This window comes from Gorilla gorilla, chromosome 12 (genome assembly GCF_029281585.2).
Source record: "Gorilla gorilla gorilla isolate KB3781 chromosome 12, NHGRI_mGorGor1-v2.1_pri, whole genome shotgun sequence".
Taxonomy (NCBI): Eukaryota; Metazoa; Chordata; class Mammalia; order Primates; family Hominidae; genus Gorilla; species Gorilla gorilla.
The window spans coordinates 78,907,694-78,929,381 of NC_073236.2; the positions used below are offsets into that span (position 1 = coordinate 78,907,694).

At 41.1% G+C, this 21,688-nt stretch overlaps 1 protein-coding gene and 1 long non-coding RNA gene across 3 annotated transcripts in view; one reads left to right on the forward strand and one right to left on the reverse strand.

The window, feature by feature from the left end:
• Nucleotides 1-7,447, reverse strand: part of REL (REL proto-oncogene, NF-kB subunit) — a 44,388-nt gene extending 36,941 nt beyond the window's left edge. The window contains exon 1 of one of the 2 annotated variants that reach the window (XM_004029282.5): nt 7,042-7,447. In XM_004029282.5, coding sequence (XP_004029331.2) covers nt 7,042-7,051 — 10 coding nt within the window. In that variant the 5' untranslated portion in view covers nt 7,052-7,447. The remainder of the gene's footprint in view (nt 1-7,041) is intronic. The other variant, XM_055377950.2, reaches the window with a different exon arrangement.
• Nucleotides 7,448-7,502: 55 nt separating this feature from the next.
• Nucleotides 7,503-21,688, forward strand: part of LOC129531609 (uncharacterized) — a 40,484-nt gene continuing 26,298 nt past the window's right edge. The window contains exon 1 of the long non-coding RNA XR_010129974.1: nt 7,503-7,666. This is a non-coding gene — a long non-coding RNA (uncharacterized lncRNA). The remainder of the gene's footprint in view (nt 7,667-21,688) is intronic.

Consider the following 21,688-nt stretch of genomic DNA (forward strand, 5'->3'; position numbering starts at 1 on the left):
GGCAGTGATAAAAGGAATGAAGGATTATTTAAAAGATAAAATTGACAGCACCTGGTGCCTGAACATTAGGGTTAAGAGAAATTAAAGAATCACTGATAGCTCAGAAATTAAAGAATCATTGATGATTCCATGGCTTCTACTTTGGGTTACTGAATAAAGTATTACTGTAACTTTCAATTTTATTCTGTATGGTGTAAACTCCCTGTGTTTGAATCTACTACCTATTTTTTTATTCAAAAGATGAAGAGCCAGAGAAAACTGACTTTAACCTAAACAAGTTCATAATCCTTATTTCAGTTTTACTCAAAAACATAAGATATGCAGATGAGTATTTCACAATTTTATCCTTGCATATTTTAAATATTTCAAATTCACATTGCAATTTCAAATATTTCATATCCTTATATATCCTTGTAGGAGTATTTAAGAAAGTATATTTTCCTCTTAAAAACTGTTAAAATCAACATTACTTTTTAAGTCACATTTTAAATAATTTATGTGGCTGAAGTAAAGGCCAAATAAATCCCTGCCCACTACTTATTTAAAGGTGTCTTGGTGGGAAACTGATATAAAATGACATCGTTAATGATAAGTGTTTAACTTTGGGAGGAGAGAGTGTGAATAAAACTGCTAGGTTCATAGTGAGCATTCAAATATTTCACTGAGGCTGGGCATGGTGGCTCATACCTGTAATCCCAGCACTTTGGGAGGCCAAGGTGGGTGGATCACTTGAGGTCAGGAGTTCCAGACCAGCCTGGACAACATGGTGAAACCCCATCTCTACTAAAAATACAAAAAAATTAGCAGGATGTGGTGGCAGGCACCTGTAATCCCAGCTACTTGGGAGACTGAGGCAAGAGAATTGCTTGAACCCAGGAGGTAGAGGCTGCAGTGAGCCAAGATTGTACCACTGCACTCTAGCCTGGGTGACAGAGTGAGACTCCGTCTCAAAACAAAACAAAACAAAACAAAACACAAAAACAAAAACAAAAAAACCCAAAACTTCATTGGTTACATGACACTTCTTTAGATTGTTTATAAAAAGAACAGAAAAGTAGTTGTTGAAAAGATTAAATATTTTTAAATAGTAAAAATTACATAAATATCAGTTATCATATAATATTGAGTATTTAAAGTCCTTGGAATTTATTTTTCCTACTGCGGAAGCTCTTAATTGGTAAAAATTAACAAGCTGGGGGAATGTAGAGTATTACAACCAAGTAACACAGTATACTGTAATACTCTACATTCCCCCAGCTGGAAATAATCTCCCCTCCTTTAAACTACCATAGTATTCTGTGTATAGCAATTATTCCAAATAACTGTAATTTAGGGAAAACTTACCGTCTTATTTCTTCTTGAGATAAAGCTACTTGTTTTATTTCTTCAAGCTACTTGAAGGCAGAAATTGTGTTTAACTCATCAGTGCCTTGTACAGAGATATTCATTAAACATCTATTGAATGAATGACTAAAAAATCTTAAGGTCTTTTGTTTATACAAGTTATTCAAACGTTAAATAATCATATAAGTGATTAGTCAGATTTTTTAATTAGATTCCACTACTAAGGAAAAAAAAAATAGTGCTTTGTAGGAACCAGGATTGCTACACCTCAGTATTTCCTCATACTCGTTCCTATTTTGATTTATCTGTGTTTATGATTTTTAAAAAACTTCCCAGCTATAAATCATTTATATAATGCATCAGTATAATGCACCAGTTATCTCCTTCCTCAGTACTGTGCTTTGCACAGTGCCATTCTTCCTGAATATAAAATGTGTTGAAAAGTAGTCATCTATGGAGTGCAAGAGGGTAAAACATAAATCAGGAAATTGTAGGCAAAATAAGTACTCTTAACTAAGATAACCTCAAATCGCCACAGTTTTGAAAAGCACCAAAACGTCTCCAAAATTGACTCTAAACAAATCGATTACTGTATTTTTCTTTAAGCAATACTATGCAAAGCTGGGACTGACCCCTATATTCTGAATAGTATTTTAAAAGACTAATATACATCAGAATAACATCTAAAATACAGCCAAAATGTTTGTAAGATATATCTATGTTTTTATTTGCACTTAGGCAAGAAAGAGTGCTATTTTAAAACATAGTGCCTATCTAATAAAGTATGAGTTTTTAAAATAAAAAAATTACATTGAAATAAATGTTTAAATGGATCATAAATTATCGGAAATAGACACATTATTAACAAACACTTTATTGCTAGAATTAGCAACCAGCGTCAAGTATACAGAAAAAAAAGCTAATTATTGTAATTATAACATTATTTTAAGACCCCTTTATATACATTTCTCATTTGATTCTCTTAACTTTAATCTCCATTTGAAAAATAATAGAAATTATTATCCCATCTTACACATGACAAAACTAAAGTTGAAAATTATATGAAGTTATAATAAAAATGAATTATGAATGGTATGCTAATATGGCAGTGCCAAATTTAAAAAACAAGCATAAAAGCAACTGGAGGTAATAACTGATACAGCACATAATCTGCAATCTAAAATAAATGCAACTTAATTTAAGAAGATAATGCATCCTGGTATAGCCAAATGAGTATTTAGATCCAAAGAAATCCCTAGAACAGAGTTCATACCGGGGATGTACATCAGAATCACCTAGGTAGTTTTTTCAAAACATACATGTCCTTACCCCACTTGAGATGTTTAGAAGAGAAAGAAATCTTCATAGTTTTTAAAGCCCAAATACATGTTTCTGAAAAAGCCTTCCAAGAAATTCTAACACACTCCTGATTAAGAATAATTGTCTTAAAACATGAAATGGAAGCAACAATGCACATATTGAGAGAAGTAATCTAAAAATTCAGGTACAAATATGGACTGGGACATGAGTAAATTAGGCAAAGCAATTCTGGCTACTTGTAACTTGAACTTGTGTTTATCTCCCACTCAAAAAAGAACCTTATTCAAATGCAAGCAAGAAAAATGACAATATAGAGATAACCTTCAAATGCTCTCATTTATTTAAAAAGTAAATAATTTACAACACAAATATTTTAACTCTTGCAACACATCACACAAATGATTGTCACACCAGTGTGTCAACACCACAGTTGAGAATAGCTGACTAGACTGCATGTCTCTCATAAAGGTCCTGGGTGACAGACTTTGCCTGAGACCTAAAGGAGCCAATGGAGCTAACAATATATATTTTTCCAAATATCACCTCTACTCAATTTGGAGAAAAAGAAAATAAGATCTATTATTTTTTTCCTCAAACCAGGTCTCCCATCAGCCAAAGGCTATGCCAATATATCAGGCTGACTTTATTACTCCAATACATCAGGCTGACTTTCAACTGGGCCTTAAGAATCAAAGAAAGGAAATTTTCAGATGAGTATTCAACTGATTTATGCACTACAAGGTAAAAACTGTAAAAGATTCTGGCAATAGGGATTCTGTTACCAAGGGGGAAAAAAGGTAAGTCTTGAAAAAACTCTTGCACGTGCCAGGGTAAAATAAATAAATTTTAAAAGCTGTCCTAGATTATACAGGTATTAAAGTTAAAAACAAATGGCAAGACCAAATCACCTCTGTTTTAAAAATAAAAACAGAGGAGGCCCAGATAAATATGAATTTCAGAAAAACAATTTTATCCCATGCAATATTTGGGTCATGTGCCTACAAACAAAATCATTTTCAGAGAACCCATATGAGAGAAAGTTGGAACAAAATGAAATTCTGAGTCCCTTAAATTGTATTTGAGAAAGATATTATGCATAACCTAGATGTTCCTAATTATGATTCATTGTCTGGCTCCTCCCTAGTCATTACATTAACTCATTCCCTTTATCTGTGCCTATCATACGTCACCTTAATTATTTAACTCCATTGTTATTTCTATTTTTTCATGTGTTGCATTTCTGAAACATTCATGCTCATGTGTGGCATTTTACTTAAAAGAAGAAGTCATTTACTGTAGCTATCCATTCCTAACTTCCAGCTCTGTTATTAAACATTAAGTTGCCTCACGCTTACTTCCATTTCTCCCCTTTAATCGAGAAAAACAACAGTTCTCTTGAAATTCACACTACAAATAGCTGGTAAGAAGTGAGGTTTACAAAAACAATTCATTTCTGTACTTCCTATTGTGTGACACAGAAGAACCATACTAAGAAAAATGTGAAGAAAAATAAATCATCTAAATTTTAAAACATTTTACCAAAGACAGCACTAATTATTAGTTAACAGAGCTATATGCCACACAAAGACATTTTGCTCTTTTTACTGGAACAATGAGAAGGTTTAAATTCAGACATAAAATATCTAATTTTACTTATATTAGATAGAATAAATATACAAAAGCAACAACTGCCTACTATGCATACCTTAGATGGGTTTGGGAACATTTTTCTTCACTATATCTATTATTAATTATGTCAAAAGACTGTGATCAAGGTGTAATTTTTTTAAAAAGCAACGAAAGGCAGCTTAATACAAGCTGTGAAATCCTAATTAATCTGCTAACTTATCTAAACAAAATTTAGAATCATATTATATACACGATTTTAAACCACATTCTAAATTACATAATTTTTCTTATAAGATTATGATTTATGTTACTTTTACATTATAGCTATCACATATTCAACTACATATACCTATTTACATATGACATCTGGTAAGAAATGAAGAAATGCTCTTAAATACTTCGTAATGAATAAAAGTTACTTTCTGAGGTTTTAATACTACCTTACTACAAACAGAATCTAAACTAGACAATGAAAAACTAAGCAATTTATTTATTTTTTTTTTGGTCACTCTTCCGGTTAAATTACTGTTTCAAAACAGAATAGGAATTTAGAATTTTATTAGTGAATCTTTTTCTATCTCTAAGGTCTTTATAACAGATTAAGGAAAAGTACACAGATTCCTCTAAACATTTTTTTTTTATTCCAGGCCTGGCAGTTTTCTAACAACTGAATTACAATTTAAATAACTTGTTACATTTTAAATAGTCCCATTTTAATGCAATTCTTAGAAAAGACCAAAAAAAAAAAAAAAAAGTTAATCACCCTTCAACTTCTAAACCTTTAAAACTTTCCATTTCTTTAAACATTTCCTCCTTACTTTTAGGGAATCCTTCCTCCTCACAACAGCACAAAATACAGTGTCAATGAACAAATTTAAATTGTATCACATTTTAAAATCCTGTGGGTCTTATAATACTCTATATAGAAATGGTTGTTTCCTCTCTCAACTGAAAAAATTAGAAGTATTAAATTCATGCAATATATCAATAGTTTGATTAAATCACCAAGAGCCTGAACTTACTTATAATGCTAGGCATTCTCCATTACTTCCAAACAAAATCTTTCTGATAACCAATACATTAACAAAATATTTGAAGTCATCTTAGCACTTCTAATCTACACATGCTTTGAATTCATAAATTTACAGGATTATCTGAAAGTTTGGTGTCACTTAAGTGGGAAAAGGGAAAGTTGAAATATTTTAAACTACACTTAGTATTCTCACAACCACAAACAAACTGAAAGCAAATGTCATGTGAAACACCCCAATTTCCTTTTCTGCTTACAGCAATAGCTATGGCACTGTTCTGCTCAACCTTTTAAAAAGGTTCTTTAAGCTTCCTACTTCCTCATCTCTACTAGACATCAGCCTACTTCTGAGGGTCACTGGACCAGGCAGTTTGGGGTAAGAGTCAAGTTCATAAACGGGGCCCCCTCTTCATTCTCTTAGTACAGCATTTAACATATGCGTTTAGCCCTCCCTGCCTTTGCTCACGCTGCTTCCTCTGTCTGGAAAGTGTCCCCCACTCACCTTGCCAAAATCCTGGTAAAAGACCAACTCGACCCCAGGCTACTTGATTTATCCCCCCGCCCCGGCTCTCCCGTCCCCCTCAACCTTAAGCTCCAGGCAGCCCCAAACCACATCTGTGTATATAGGAGACTTTCTTGCTCTGCAATGTTTCTTATAAACTTATTCCCCCCCAAAGGGAGAGATCGAGCATTTATTAAGGGAAAATACATAGTCACATAAGTGATAAAGTTGTATTCATTCCTACCCATTATTTTAAAGCACGGATATTCTAAAACTCCTCTTTCCCCTTATTTCCAGCGAGGAGGAAGGGGGATTCAACGCCTCTATTCGTCAGATTAGGAACCTTGAGCTTTATCTCACAGTAAAAACTACATTTTTTTTTTTTTAAATAGAGACAGGGTCTCCCTCTGTCGCCCAGGCTGGAGTGCAGGGGCGCGATCTCGGCTCACTGCAACCTCCCACCTCCCAGGTTCAAGCGATTCTCTTGCCTCAGCTTCCCGAGTAGCTGGGATTACAGGCGCGCGCCACCACGCCCCGCTGATTTTTATATTTTTAGTAGAGACGGGGTTTCACCATGTTTGCCAGGCTGGTCTCAAACTCCTGACCTCTGGTGATCCACCCGCCTCGGCCTCCCAAAGTGCTGGGATTACAGGCATGAGCCACCGCGCCCGGCCTACACTTGGTCGAAGCAACATTAACACTTAAAATACCACGGATTTTGTAATTCGTGTTAAAATACCACGGATGATTTTTAAAGCCGTGCCACATTTTGTACAACTGTCAGTACAAGGGGGATCACCTCTTTGCATTTGATGAAATTAAACTAAAAAGGGGGAGAGAGTTTGCCCGAGGTCTGAAGGTTCCTCATTCCTGTTCTAAAACATAAAACCACCATCTTCAATACATATACATTTTTAATGAGAACTCTTCGTCCTCCTTTGGTTCGCTTATGACTTCCCTAATCCTAAAATCAAGTCGTTGGGAATTTCTAAGGTTCCTGCTATGACAACAGGATCGAATTACAGAGCGTGGCTTGGATTTTGCACGCAAACCCTGAAGCAGGTAACTTTTTTAAAAGCTGACAATTTTACCATATGAGATTTTAAAGACAGAACGCGCCCCAGCAAAAACTGAGCTCCCTGAACTCACTGCGGCAGGACCCCCTTCAGAAGAGCTCCTTTCCCCCGGCCCAGGCCCGCGCCCCGTGAACACTCACCGGAGGCCATGGCTCCGCTCCCCGCACCTTCCCGCAGGCAGCTCCGAGCGTCCTGGCCGGAGGCGGCCGCAGTCAGTCAGTCAGGAGGCCGAGGGACCTCTGCCGGCGGGGCCCCCAGTCCCCCGACCACCCTAGAAGCCTCCTCCTTCTTCCCGCCCTCCGCTGGGTTTGCGGCTCACACCTTCCCAACCCCTGAATTCTCGCACCCCGGGTCGTCCTTGGACCCCGTCGCCGTCCACCGTACGGGAGCCAGGGGCAGGGGGCGGAGCGGGGAGAGCCGAGTGCTCGCCCAGCCGAGAGGCGAGCAGCCTGGCGGGAGGGGAATTTCCCGCGGCTGACGTAGGCCCGACGCAGCAACCCTCACCCGGAGGCGTGGGCGGGGCGACCTCGCGGCCGCCGCGCGCGCGACCGCCCCCAGCGCCCCGCCCCTGCCTGCCCCCGCGCACGCTCCCCGCCCGCCCCCACGCATACGCCCCCGGCGCTGCTGCGGCGGCTGGCTTGGGAGAGGGTCGAGGGAGCGGGAGCTTGGGGTGGGCTTCGGGAGCGCAGGGAACGGCGGGAGCCGGGAGGTGACGGCTAGCAGCGTGAGAAGGCCGCTGGCTCCTGAGAAATCCCCCTCCTCCAGGTTGTTCTTCCGAGTGTGGTTTAAAGTTCAGGAGCGGGCGGGAGGGTGCGGATGACGTAGAGAGGGCCGGCCGCTGGGGAGCTTTTGGGGGCGCGCCGGGCGGCCGAGCGGCCGAGCGGGGCCGAGTCTCCCGGCCTGGGAGGGCGACGGCCGGGGTTTTCGAGAGGTGGTTCCCCCTCTTCCCGACTTCGCACATGCAAATCTCCACCCCCGCGCCAGCGGCGGGACGTTGCGCCCTGTAGGGGGAAGTGGTGCTGCGGCGGGGGTCCTGTCTTCTTCTGTAATTCCTGTATTTGCATACGGGGACCCCCCCCCCCCGACTGATTTTTTTTCCTCCATCTAAACTGCGAGGGCACTGTGAACTTTACATATTTTACCTACTGAAACCCGTTTAAACTCAAAAGGTCCGCACTTGGAGTTCGTTGTCTCATTAGGCAGTGCACTGAAGTTTAGTGGACACTATATCCTGAGATTTCACACAGATACCAAGAAGGGGGAAATGGAGCAAACATTTAGTGCATTAAAGGACCTAGGATAACTTCGTTTCCTTCATTTGAATAGTACCTGCTATGCATCAGATAATGTCCATACTTAATCTATGACGTATTTATTATTCCTAACTTTATAGATGAAGTATTCGGGGTTCAGAGAAGTTACTTCAACACACAGTACTAAAGAATGCTGATAAAAGGCACAGTTTAAAGCCAGGGTTGTCTGACTCCAAAGCTCCATGCGCTTGCCCCTGTCCCTTACTAGTTAAAATTAGTACGGAGAGGTAATGGGGAATATCAGCCTGCCATACAAATGCCCAAAACTGGGGGACCCATGTGGGCAAATAATTTAAAATATCCTGCCAACCCCAAACTGTTCTTTCCACGAAATGCGCAATGTACAACAAAAGAATGAAACAGTTTTATTATTGGATATGTACTAAAACGTACCATGATGCACATCACAGGCAATCCACTGAAGAGAGTGCAAAGACCAAAAAAAAGGAAATCTCACCGTTTCATATGGTCAGGCGCGTACAATCCATTACATACCTATTAATTGTCTTTATCCAAAGGAAAATAATGGGAAGTTATCTTGGAACCAAGAGCCAAGGCTTAAACCCTCTTAGAGACAGAAACATGGAGCACCATCCTTGATGTTCACATTTCCAAGAGATGGCTCCAAGGCCCGCAAGAAAGACCTTCTGAGGACGCAAAACTAGCAAGAGGCTTATTTAGCTTTTTAAAATATGTACATACATTTCAAAGAGATGGAAAACATTTTCAGTTCTCTGAAGGAATTTCAAAATGAAAAGTGACTGGGGGAGAGGAAAGTTATGAGGAGGTGACATTTGAGCTGAGTCCTCAGTTTAAGAAAGAGTCGGCCACGCGCAGTGGCTCATGCCTGTAATCCCAGCACTTTGGGAGGCTGAGGCAAGTGGATCACGAGGTTGGGAGTTCAAGACCAGTCTGGCCAAGATGGTGAAACCCCGTCTCTACTAAAAATAAAAAATTAGCCAGGCGTGGTGGCGGGCGCCTGTAACCCCAGCTACTCAGGAGGCTGAGGTAGAGAATTGCTTGAACCTGGGAGGCGGAGGTTGCGGTGAGCCGAGATCATGCCACTTGCACTCCAGCCTGGGCGACAGAGCGAGACTCCGTCTCAAAAAAAAAAAAAAAAAAAAGGCCATTCACAGGGAGATTCAGGGAAAGAACATTCCAGCTGGGGGAACAGCAGGCAGCAGGTCCTTGAGCCTTGAGATAGGAAAGAGCACAGTCAAGAACTGTCCCTCATCCTCATGACCTTCAAATGTCTCATCATTCACTTTCATGTAGTTGAAATGCCTATTTTAATAATATATGGTTAGAACACAACTCCCTTTCATATATAGATATAAAATATTTTTGTATGGTTTTTAATATATACTGAATTTCCTAGGAATGCAAATATTGTATAAATTGAGGGCAGACTTTTATTAAAAAATGTTTTAAAAGTTGGAAAATTGTAACTCTGACAGCTCATCAATACAAAACAGTATGCCAGCTGTGGTGGCTCACACCTGTAATCCCAGAACTTTGGGAGGCCGAGGCGGGTGGATTACCTGAGGTCAGGAGTTCAACACCAGCCTGGGCAACATGGTGAAACCCTGTCGCTACTAAAAATACAAAAATTAGCTGGGCGTAGTGGTGTGCTCCTGTAATCCCAGCTACTTGAGAGGCTGAGGCACGAGAATCGCTGGAACTGGGGAGGTGGAGGTTGCAGTGAGCCGAGATCACACCATTGCATTCTAGCCTGGACGACAGAGCAAGACTGTGTCTCGGAAAACAAACAAACAAACAAAAAACCACAGTAGTATCAGGCTGCATTTGCAGCACTTGCATTCACACTTATTCTAGGTACAAGTACAAACATCTGGCAACTTCATTATGTCTTTTTTTTTTTTTTTTTGGAGACAGGGTCTTGCTCTGTCACCAAGGCTGGAATGCACTGGCATGAACACAGCTCACTGCAGCCTCCACCTCCTGGGCTCAAGCTATCCTCCTACCTCATCCTCCCAAACAGCTGGGACTACATGCCTGTGCTACCACACCCAACCCATTATGTCTTTTTTTTTTTTTTTTAAGAGACGGGGTCTTGCTATGTTGCCCAGGCTGGTCTCAAACACCTGGGCTCAAATGATCCTCCCGCCTCAGCCTCCCAAAGTGCCGGGATTATAGGCATGAGCCACTGCATCTGGCCCCATTATGTCTTTTAATGTAGTTATGCCCAAGCATTTACATTACTGAAGTCGATATTATTTTCATAGAAATTGCTTTCTTTTTAATTCTTAATATTGCTGTTAGAACATAATTTTTATTTATTTGAAAATATTCCTGTAAGGTAGATTATAAATTCACTTCAACCTACTAAAGGGGTTGTTACAAATATATGTTATAAAACAATGGGCACTGATCTGAAAGGGCAGAGAACCTTTAGAACCTTTAGAACTGTTGATGCTAAAGAACTTACCTTAAACATATGAAAAAAAATTTTTTAATGATGCAGCAGTTAAAAAGTCACAGTCCTCCAGGAAACAAACAAATCTGATTAGCAAATGGATGTGTTCTGAGTCTGTGATCACAGAATATGAAAAAGTAAGAGTGAGGGGTTAAAAGTGAAATTGCTCCATAAGATATTTTTTTGTTGTTGAAAGAACAAGACACCCATCATTAAACTGAATGGATACAGTTACAACAGTTTCAGAATAAAATCAAACCTTGTGGTCACCATAGGTTCATAGAACTGGAACAAACATATATTATTTTGGCATTCTTGAGCTTTCCCAGGCAGTAACTAAAGGTGACCGAAGTCATCATCCTAGGGGCATGCTAGTATTTGTTTAGGTCTGTTAGTGTGGCGCATGGATAAAATAATGTGTGCTCAGAATCTGCAGTAGTTACAGGCCAAGGCTGAAGCCTAGTGGAGAACAGGGCTCAGAGAAGCCTCTTCAGAGTGTCATCAAGGAGAGTCTTTGTAACCCACTACCCGGATTAAGATACAGAACGCTTCCAGCCAGCCACTCAGAAGGCTGCCTCGGAGCTGCTTCCAGTCAATATCCACCCCCAAAAGGCACCCGATATTCTGACCTCCTTGACGATAATTAGTTGTATCTGTTTTTGAGCTTGATATGAATGGATTCATACAGTGTATACTCTTTTAAGTATGACTTTCTCACTTAACAATTTTATGTGTCATGTCCATACTGTGTGACAGTAGTACATTCTTTTTCATTATTGGGGAGAAATCCATTGTATGAATGTAGCACATTTTATTTATCCAGTCTACTGTTGATAAATATTTGAGTTGTGTCCACATTGTTGTCCATCTTTTGGTGGATATAAGCACTTATTTCTGTTGATATACACCCAAGAGCAGTACTGCTGGATCATATGGTAAATACATGTTAGTTTTAGTAGACACTGCCAGTTTTCCAAGGTTGTTGTACCAAATTATACTCCCACAAAAAAACTTAAGAGGCCGGACGGACACGGTGGCTCACGCCTGTAATCCCAGCACTTTGGGAGGCCGAGGCAGGTGGATCACCTGAGGTCAGGAGTTCGAGACCAGCCTGACCAACATGGAGAAATCCTGTCTCTACTAAAGATACAAAATTAGCCCGGCATGGTGGCGCATGCCTGTAATCCCAGCTACTCGGGAGGGTGAGGCAGGAGAATCGCTTGAACCCAGGAGGCGGAGGTTCCAGTGAGCTGAGATTGCACCACTGCACTCCACGCCAGCCTGGGCAACAAGAGTGAAACTCCTTCTAAAAACAACAACAACAACAACAAAACTTAAGATAATTCCATTTGTTTCACCAACACTTGGTATTGTCCTTTTAATTTTAGCCATTCTGATGGAGGTGTAGCAGTACTTTTTTGTGGTTTTTATATACATTTCCCTGATAACTAGAGATGCTGAACTCCTTTCCTTTCTTTCTTTTTTTTTTTTTTTTTGAGACGGAGTCTTGCTTTGTCGCCCAGGCTGGAGTACAGTGGCGCAATCTCGGCTCACTGGAACCTTCACCTTTCAGGTTCAAGCGATTCTTCTGCCTCAGCCTCCCAAGTAACTAGGACTACAAGCAAGCCCACTGCGCACGGCTAATTTGTGTATTTTTGTTTTGTTTTATTTTATTTTATTTTTGTATTGTTAATAGAGACGGGGTTTCTCCATGTTGGTCAGACTAGTCTCAAACTCCTGACCTCAGGTGATCCGCCTGCCTTGGCCTCCCAAAGTGCTGGGATTACAGGCGTGAGCCACTGCGCCCAGTTGTATTTTTTTTTTTTTTTTTTTTTAGAAGAGACGGAGTTTCACCATATTGGCTAGGCTGGTCTCCAACCCCTGACCTCGTGATCCACCCTGCTCTGCCTAACAAAGTGCTGGGATTACAGGCGTGAGCCACTGTGCCTGGCCAAGATACTGAACACCTTTTTACAAATGTACTAGTCATTTGGCTCTCCTCCTTTGCAGAGTACCTGTTTGAGTCTTTTGCACATTAGAAAAAAAAATTGGGGCCGGATGCGGTGCCTCACGCTTGTAATCCCAGCACTTTGGGAGGCCGAGGCGGGCAGATCACGAGGTCAGTAGTTCGAGACCAGTCTGACCAACATGGTGAAACCCCGTCTCTACTAAAAATACAAAAATTAGCTGGGCATGATGGCGCGCACATGTAATCCCAGCTGCTCAGAAGGCTGAGGCAGGAGAATCGCTTGAACCTGGGAGGCAGAGATTGCAGTGAGCCAAGATCACACCACTACACTCCAGCCGGGGGACAGAGCAAGACAACATCTCAAAAAAAAAAAAAAATGGATTATCTATCTTTTTCTTATTGATTTGTAGACATTCTTTATATATTCTGGATATGAGTATACCAGTTGGGTCCTTTGGGAAGCCAGTACCAACATGAAATTAACAGTGCAAGAGATTTATTGGGGGTAACATCTGTGAAAGATAAAGGGGAAAGAAAAAAGTTATAGGCAGGGAAAATCTTAAGATGCGGGTCTGACACTGGTGAAAAGAAAGGGGGAAGGAAGGTAAATTTGGTAGAAAGAAAATGAGATGGGAGTGCATCTTTGAGGAAGTCTCAGTAAATCCAATGGGGAGCTCTAACACAAACACTGTGCACAGAGATAGTTAGCCCTTATACTACCTCTGTACTTAATAATTGGGTAGGTGGCTCCAAGGAAATATGTGGCTTTGGCTTGAAAGCTGAGGCAGATCCTCTCTAGATGGAGATCTGAGCAGAGCACCTCTATGGATGCCACAGAGTTGTTATAAAATATATGCATTGCAAGTATCCTCTCCTAGTCTGTGGCTTGCCTTTTCATTATCTTAGTGAAGCTTTTTAACTTAATGTTAATTAAGTCTGATTTATTTTCTTTGATAGTGTTTTTTGTGAATGTTAGAGAACTCTTCTTGGACTGAGGTTATGAAAATATTTTCCTATGTTTTCTTCTAGAAGTTTTATAATACTCAGTAATATTTAATGGAGGCTCTGAAAAACATCTGCTGAATTCTCTGTGTTCCACAGCTAAAGGCCCTGGCTTTGCAAACACACAGGCCTGGATTTGAATCTTAGCTTGTCCTAGATTGTTAGCTGTGAGACTCTGGGCAAGTCCCTTAGCCTCTCTGTGCCTGTTTGCTTATCTGTAAAATAGGGGTAGTAATATGGTACCTACCTCACAGGCTTCTTGTGAGGGCTAATTGAGATCACTAACACAAAGTGCCTGACACAGGGAAAGCCCTCAGAAATGTTGGCAGTTTTTTTTCCTGTTTTATCATAAAAATTTTTGGGGCCAGGCATGGTGACTCATGCCTGTAATCCTAGCACTTTGGGATGCCAAGGTGGGAGGATCACTTGATCCAGGAGTTCAAGACCAGCCTGGACAACAAAATGAGACACCATCTCTACAAAAGATTTTTTTTTTTTAATTAGCCAGATGTGGTGACACATACCTGTGGTTCCAGCTAAGCCCAGAAGGGCAAGGCTATAGTGAGCCATGATCCTGGCACTGCATTCCAGCCTGGGCAACAGAGAAAGACCCGTCTCAAAAAAAAAAAAAAAAAAATTCAAATATACAGCCAAACTGAAAGATTTTTTTTCCGGGAACATATGTACACCCACTAACTAGATTCCACCATTAACATTTTGCTGCACTTGCCTTATCACCTGTCTGTTTATTTTTCCATCCCTCTGTCTATCCATTCATCTATCTGGTTTTTAAAAATGTATTTCAAAATAAGTTGCAGACACTGGTACTTTGCCCTCTGAATAAGTCAGCATGTATAACTGTGATTCTTACACTACTCTAATAACCAGAATGATTGTATCTGTTGGATTCATTGGGGTTCTCCCTCAGATAATTCTAGATAAATGGCCAAATTTCGTCTTTGATACCCCCATTATCTGAGTTACCTGTCTTCCGTTATGTAGTTTATGTAGATGCTTTACATCAGTTTAAGCCACATGGTTCTCTTACAAAAAATTAAACCTTATCGAGACTACGCCCTAGTCCCAGTTAGCATACTGCAAATCACTGCCCAACTCTCTGTAGTGAGGAGGTGTCCTTCCTATTAAGGACAAATAGCGGCAACAGCTGGGTTCAACCACTATGAGTGAATTTTACCAGTACTGTTGGCCAAACCCCACTCCTGCTCTCCTGTTTACTTACTGCATTAGTATTGTTTGAGATCTCTGAAACTCAATTATGTGATTTATAAGGTTGTAAAAAACAAAACTTAAGGGCAAAAAAAAAAAAAAACCCATAAAGAATGAGAGCCAGGTGTGGTGGCTCACCCATGTAATTCCAGCACTTTGGAGACCAGGAGTTGGAGACCAACCTGGGCAGCATAGTGAGACCCTCATCTGTACAAAAAAAAAAAAAAAAAAATTAGCCAGGTGTGGGGGCATGCACCTGTAATATTAGCTACTTGAGAGACTGAGGTGGGAGGATCACTTGAACCCAGGAGTTTGAGGCTGCAGTGAGCTATGAACACACCACTGCACTCCAGTCTGGGTGACAGAGCAAGACCCTGTCTCTTAAAAACATTTCATAAATAGTTTGGCGTGTGGCAGCAGACCCAGATCCTGTCATCACTTTTGCCTGCTGTCCCTCCTATCTAAGACAAGTTCATGTGCTGCCGTCTTTAAAGCACACTTTAGGAGAAAGGGATAGTCCCTAAAGTAAAAACTATACCTCTGAGGAAACCTGCCCCACTCACCTATTTTCATTTAAGGAACTGAAACATAAGATTAATGAACACCCAGAGAAATGAAATCTTAGTACATAAAAACTCCAAAAAGCATTCGTAAAATATCCATTGTTAAAAATTTTCTTGGCTGGGCACAGCGGCTCACACCTGTAATCTCGACATTTTGGGAGGCTGAGGCAGGAGGATTGCTTGAGCCCAGGATTTCAAAACCAGCCTGGGCAACATAGCGAGACCCTGTCTCTATTTAAAAAAAAAAAAAAAAAATCGGCGGGGCGCAGTGGCTCACGCCTGTAATCCTAGCACTTTGGGAGGCCGAGGCGGGCATATCACTTGAGGTCAGGAGTTTGAAACCAGCTTGGCCATCATGGTGAAACCCCATCTCTACTAAAAATACAAAAAATTAGCTGGGCATGGTGGTGCACGCCTGCAATCCCAGCTACTCAGGAGGCTGAGGCAGGAGAATTGCTTGAACCTGGGAGGTAGAGGTTGCAGTGAGCCGATCTCGTGCCACCGCACTCCAGCCTGGGCGACAAAGCGAGACTACATCTCAAAAAAAAAAAAAAAATCTCTTTTTAATCTTTTTGTTTATATTGTGTAGGCCCTATACTGTGGTATGCTAGTTTTGCGTATATAGCACTGCTTAGAAGTATGACACAGTGTGCTAACTTGGGTTTCTCTAACTGTAGTAATGTCTGATGTGTCACAACCATGAGATCCAGTGATTACTTGTTCCGATTTAGAATTAACATTTTTCAGAACGAGTAATGAAGTCATCATCACCTTCAAGTCATATGGTGCCTCTTTTATGTCTCAACAGGAGAGAGTTGGTTCAATTTTAGGGTTGGAAGGAACCCTGTAGATCATTTAGTTCATCTCCCTCGTTTTACACATGAGGAAAATGAGGCACAGGAAGTTTAAGTACCTTGCCCGTGTTCATTAGGTAGTTAATTGCTGAGTTGAAACTTGAAACCAGACCTCCAGACTCTTTGTTTCTTTTTCACTATGTCACATCACATTTCAAAATATGACCTAAGATATAAAACAATATAACTGGCAGCCATAATCTTACTAATAAAAATGCAAATATATGAAGGTTTAGCGTTCACAGGTTCCATATCTTTTAAGACTCTTCATGTTCTTTTCCCCAAAATTCTCAATTCAATACCTGTGTAGGAAAAGTAAAAATCAGTGCATTTACTTCTTTAATTAAAGGCATTGACTGTGTCTTGTTCATCTTTGATTCCCTAGAGTGGCTAGTACAGTGCCTTTAGCATTGTAGGTGCTCATTAAATGTCGAATAAAATATAAATTATTACACATTGAATCACACCAGTATTGATATGAGTGACAGTGTATCACCACTGGGCGTTAGATACCATCAAGAAAAAAAGAGGCACAAGGCTCAACTCCTGCCCAAAGTGATAACTATGCCTGCAGAGAGGTATGATAGTGATTATATTAAGACGGGTATCAAAATCATGGATTACTGTCATGAAAGCAAGCAAGCTGGGCCAACCAGTTACTAAGTTCATATGTATATTTTACTTATTTATTTTTAGATTGAGGTGGGATCTCACTATTGTTACCCAGAGCTGGTCTCAAACTCCTGGGCTCAAGCAGCCCTCCAACCTCAGCCTGCCAAAGTGCTGGGATTATAGGCGTGAACCACTACTCCCGGACCTAAATTCTTTAATAACATTCAAAGTATTTAATTTTTTGCTAAAATATGTTTATTTTTAAATTACAACCTAAAAAAAGACACATATAAAACATTAAAGAAAGGCTGGGCATGGTGGCTCACACCTGTAATCCCAGCAGTTTGGGAGACCATGGTGGCAGGATCAGTTGAGGCTAGGAGTTCAAGACCAGCCTGGGCAACATGGTGAGACCCTGTCTCTATAAAACAAAACAAATAAACAAAATTAAATAAAGATTGGAGAAAAGAAAACTCACTTATAATTCTGCCTCACTAATACAGACATCACCTACGTGCATGTGTGAGTATGTGTGTATGTGTTGTCTTCTAGAGCTTTTTCATATGCAGGCTTTGGTTTATTTCTTCTGCTATTGCTTGATCATGGTAAAAAAATTAAGGCAGAGAAAATGAAAGTCAAGTAAAATGACCAACCCCTATGCAAAAAATAACCAAGAGTAGTGATTTGGAGTATATCCTCGTGTAACTTTTATATATTTTATATCACTATGTATCATTTATACATAAACTTTGGTAGCCTGGATTTTTTTTTCACTTGACATTATATTACATTTGCCATAGATTTTTTTTTTTCTTTTAGAGACCAGCTGTCACCCTGCAGTGGCACAGTCACGGCTCACTGTAGCTTCAAATTCCTGGGCTCAAGTGATTCTCCTGCTTCAGCATCATGAGTAGCTGGGATTACAGGGACAAGCCACCACACCTGGCTAATTTTAAAATTATTTTTGTAGAGATGGGGTCTCCCTGTGTTGCCCAGGCTGGTCTCAAACTCCTGGGTTCAAGCAGTCCTCCTGCCTTGGCCTCCCACCGTGCTGAGATTATAGGCGTGAGCCATCGGGCCCGACCTGGATTTTATACTGAGCACTATAAGGAAGGAAATTGTCTAGAGAATAGATATCCTAGGAAACTGGGAATGGTTCCAAGCCTTGTAGGTCCTAATCAGCTTAAAGAACAGATTTTATGTAACCAGGGAGTTGAAAAATTGGAAAAGTAGGAAATTGTGAGCAGGAGGTTGGGCTTTCTAAGTTATCGCATTAAAAAAACAGGCTTGGGCTGGGCGTGGTGGCTCACGCCTGTAATCCCAGCACTGTGGGAGGCCAAGGCGGGTGGATCACGAGGTCAGGAGATTGAGACCATCCTGGCTAACAAGGTGAAACCCTGTCTTTACTAAAAATACAAAATGTTAGCCAGGTGTGGTGGCGGGCGCCTGTAGTCCCAGCTACTTGGGAGGCTGAGGCAGGAGAATGGCGTGGATCTGGGAGGCAGAGCTTGCAGTGAGCCAAGATCGTGCCACTGCGCTCCAGCCTGGTGACAGAGCAAGACTCTGTCTCAAAAAAAAAAAACAGCCAGGCTTGTATTTAGATATCTAACACCACTGAAATTGAAGACAAGCATAACTTTCACATAATAATATTTACAGCAATCTATCAAAAAGTCTAATGAGATTTAAAATATATTAAACCTAATTTTGGACATTCCAGATGAAATGTTTTCATTTTCTTTCTTTCTTTCTTTCTTTCTTTTTTTAAGACAAAATCTCACTCTGTCACCAGGCTGGAGTGCTGTGGCGTGATCTCGGCTCGCTGCAACCTCTGACTCCCTGGTTCAAGTGATTCTCCTGCCTCAGCCTCCCAAGTAGCTGGGATTACAGGCACGCGCCACCATGCCCAGCTAATTTTTTTTCTGTATTTTTAATAGAGACAAGGTTTCACCATGTTGGCCAGGATGGTCTCAATCTCCTGACCTTGTGATCCGCCCGCCCCTGCCTCCCAAAGTGCTGGGATTACAGGCTTTGGGAGCCACCGCGCCCAGCTGAAATGTTTTCATTTTCATAGTAAATGTATACATCTTTATTTTTACTTAGTGCTTAATTAAAAGTGATAGATCAAGTCGGGTGTGGTGGCTAATGCCTGTAATCCCAGCACTTTGGGAGGCCGAGGTGGGGAGATCACTTGAGGTCAGGAGCTTGAGACCAGCCTGGCCAGCCTGGTAAAACCCTGTCTCTACCAAAAATATAAAAAATTAGCCAGGAGTGGTGTTGCACACCTGTAATCCTAGCTACTTGGGAGGCTGAGGCAGGATAATTGCTTGAACCCGGGAGGCGGAGGTTGCAGTGAGCCAAGATCGTGCCACTGCCCTCCAGCCTGGGCAACAGAGCGAGACTCCATCTCAAAAAAAAAAAGAAGAAGGTGATACATCAATATTATAAATAATATACTTTCCTATTACTGGGTATATTTTGAATACTTTTTTTACCTTAGACTTTTGAAACAATCTTGGTCACATTACTTTTTTTTTTTTTTTTGATACAGAGCCTCACTCTGTCGTCCAGGCTGGAGTGCAGTGGCACAATCTCGGCTCACTGCAACCTCCACCTCCTGGGTTTAAGTGATTCTCAATACCTCAGCCTCCTGAGTAGCTGGGACTATAGGCATGTGCCGTCATGCTTGGCTAATTTTTGTATTTTTAGTAGAGATGGGGTCTCACCATGTTGGCCAGGCTGGTCTCAAACTCCTGACCTCAGGTGATGCACCTGCCTTGGCCTCCCAAAATTCTGGGATTCTGTGTGCAGCCTGGAATAGGTTTTTGCTGTGGTTTGAATGTGTCCCTCAAAATTCATGTGTTGGAAGCCTAATTCCCAATGTCATAATATTAAGAGGTGGGGCCTTTAAGAGATGATTAAGTCATAAGGGTGGTGCCTTCATGGATAGGATTAGGGCCCTTATGAAAGGACTCAAGGTTGAAGGGGGAGCTCTCTTGCACTCTTACCCTTCTGCCATGTGATGACACACCAAGAAGGTCGTTGCAAAATGTCAGCACCTTGATCTTGGACTTCCCACCCTCCAGAACTGTGAGAAAATGAATTTCTGTTCTTTATAAATTACTCAGTCTCCAATATTCTGTTATGGCAGCTCAAACGAACTGAAATAGTTTTTTGGGTTTTTTTTTTTTCCCACTCATAAAAAGGAGCACCCAGGAATTCACTAGACTTTGCTGTGTCTGCATGTGATAAGTAAACCATAGAAGCCATTTTAAGACCATGAGTTAAAAATAAAGCCACCATGGGCTGGGCACAGTGGCTCATGCCTGTAATCTCAGCACTTTGGGAGGCCAAGGCAGGCAGATCACTTGAGGCCAGGAGTTCAAGACCAGCCTGGTCAACATGGCCAAACCCCGTTTCTACTAAAACTATAAAAATTAGCCAGGCGTGGTGGTGCACGCCTGTAATCCAGCTACTTGGGTGGCTGAGGCATGAGAATCGCTTGAACCTGGGAGGTGCAGGTTTCAGGGAGCCAAGATTATGCCACTGCATTGCAGCTTGGCAACAGAGTGAGACCCTTTCTCAAAAAATAAAAATAAAGCCACCATGCTGAAGATGTTAGAGTAGAAAGAACTGGAAGGAATCTGAGTTTTTGGTGACATGATTAGCTGCTGAATTGGAACCATCCTACCTCAGACTCCTTGTTATATGAGATAATAAATGTTCCATTATGATGTAAACCAGTTGAGTTTCCTGTTATTTGCAGCCAAAAATAAGAGAGATCCAACTATCCCTAAAAGAGAGACTCAGTCTGGCTGAGGTCTGAGCTCCTGAAAAATGGTCTCTACCATGTATTTCCTTAAACTGAGCATTTAATTCTATCAATCTTAAGACATAGTACTTTAATTTTCACTTCCTGTATTATACTTAACAGTTACCGTATGCGTACTGTTGCTGAAGACCACTGGCGGATTCAGAAATAGAACACAATGCCTAGGTCAAAATGGAAGTTTATAACTTTAATGAAGCCCTTTGACAGAGGACAGGAAATCAAAGTCAACCAAACAGGAAGTAGGCAGAGCAGAACAGAGCAGCCGGAAATATTTGGGCCTGGCACAAGAATTGGTCTATATACAGAACATATATAAAACAAACAAAATATTTAGAGCTGAAATCTTTAAATTGTAAACACTTAAAGGGGATCATTTAAAGAAGAAAGAGAAGGAAAACAAGGAAGTAAATGGAAGACAGAAATGTCTCTTGCCAGAGTAATTATTGCGTAAACCAAAGAATGTTTCTGCACAGCTTGTAGCAGTTTTAAAACATTATTTAATTAAATTAATTAATTTATTTTCAAGGCAGGGTATTGCTCTATCTCCAGGCAGGAGAGCAGTGGTGCAATCACCGCTCACTGCAGCCTCCACCTTCTGGGCTCAAGCAGTCCTCCCACCTTAGCCCACCAAGCAGCTGGGACCACATTATTGGCACGCCACCAGGCCCAGCTAGTTTCAGTTTTAAAACATACCTGCAAATTCCTTGATCTCCCCCCCATGACGAGGTGAACTTTGTGGCCCTCCCTTTGAATTTGGGCCAAACATTAGTGACTAGTTGACCAGTAGGGTATGGCAGAAATGATTCTCTATGACCTTCCGGACTCAGTCAAAAAAGGTGGTGCAGATTCTCCCTGGTTCTCTGGACCGTGCATTAGAGCCTTGAGCCACTGTCTAAGAAGCATTACTACCCTGAGACCATCATGCTGCGAGGAAGCACAAACTAATTCATGTAAACAGATCACATGGAGAGGCCCTGA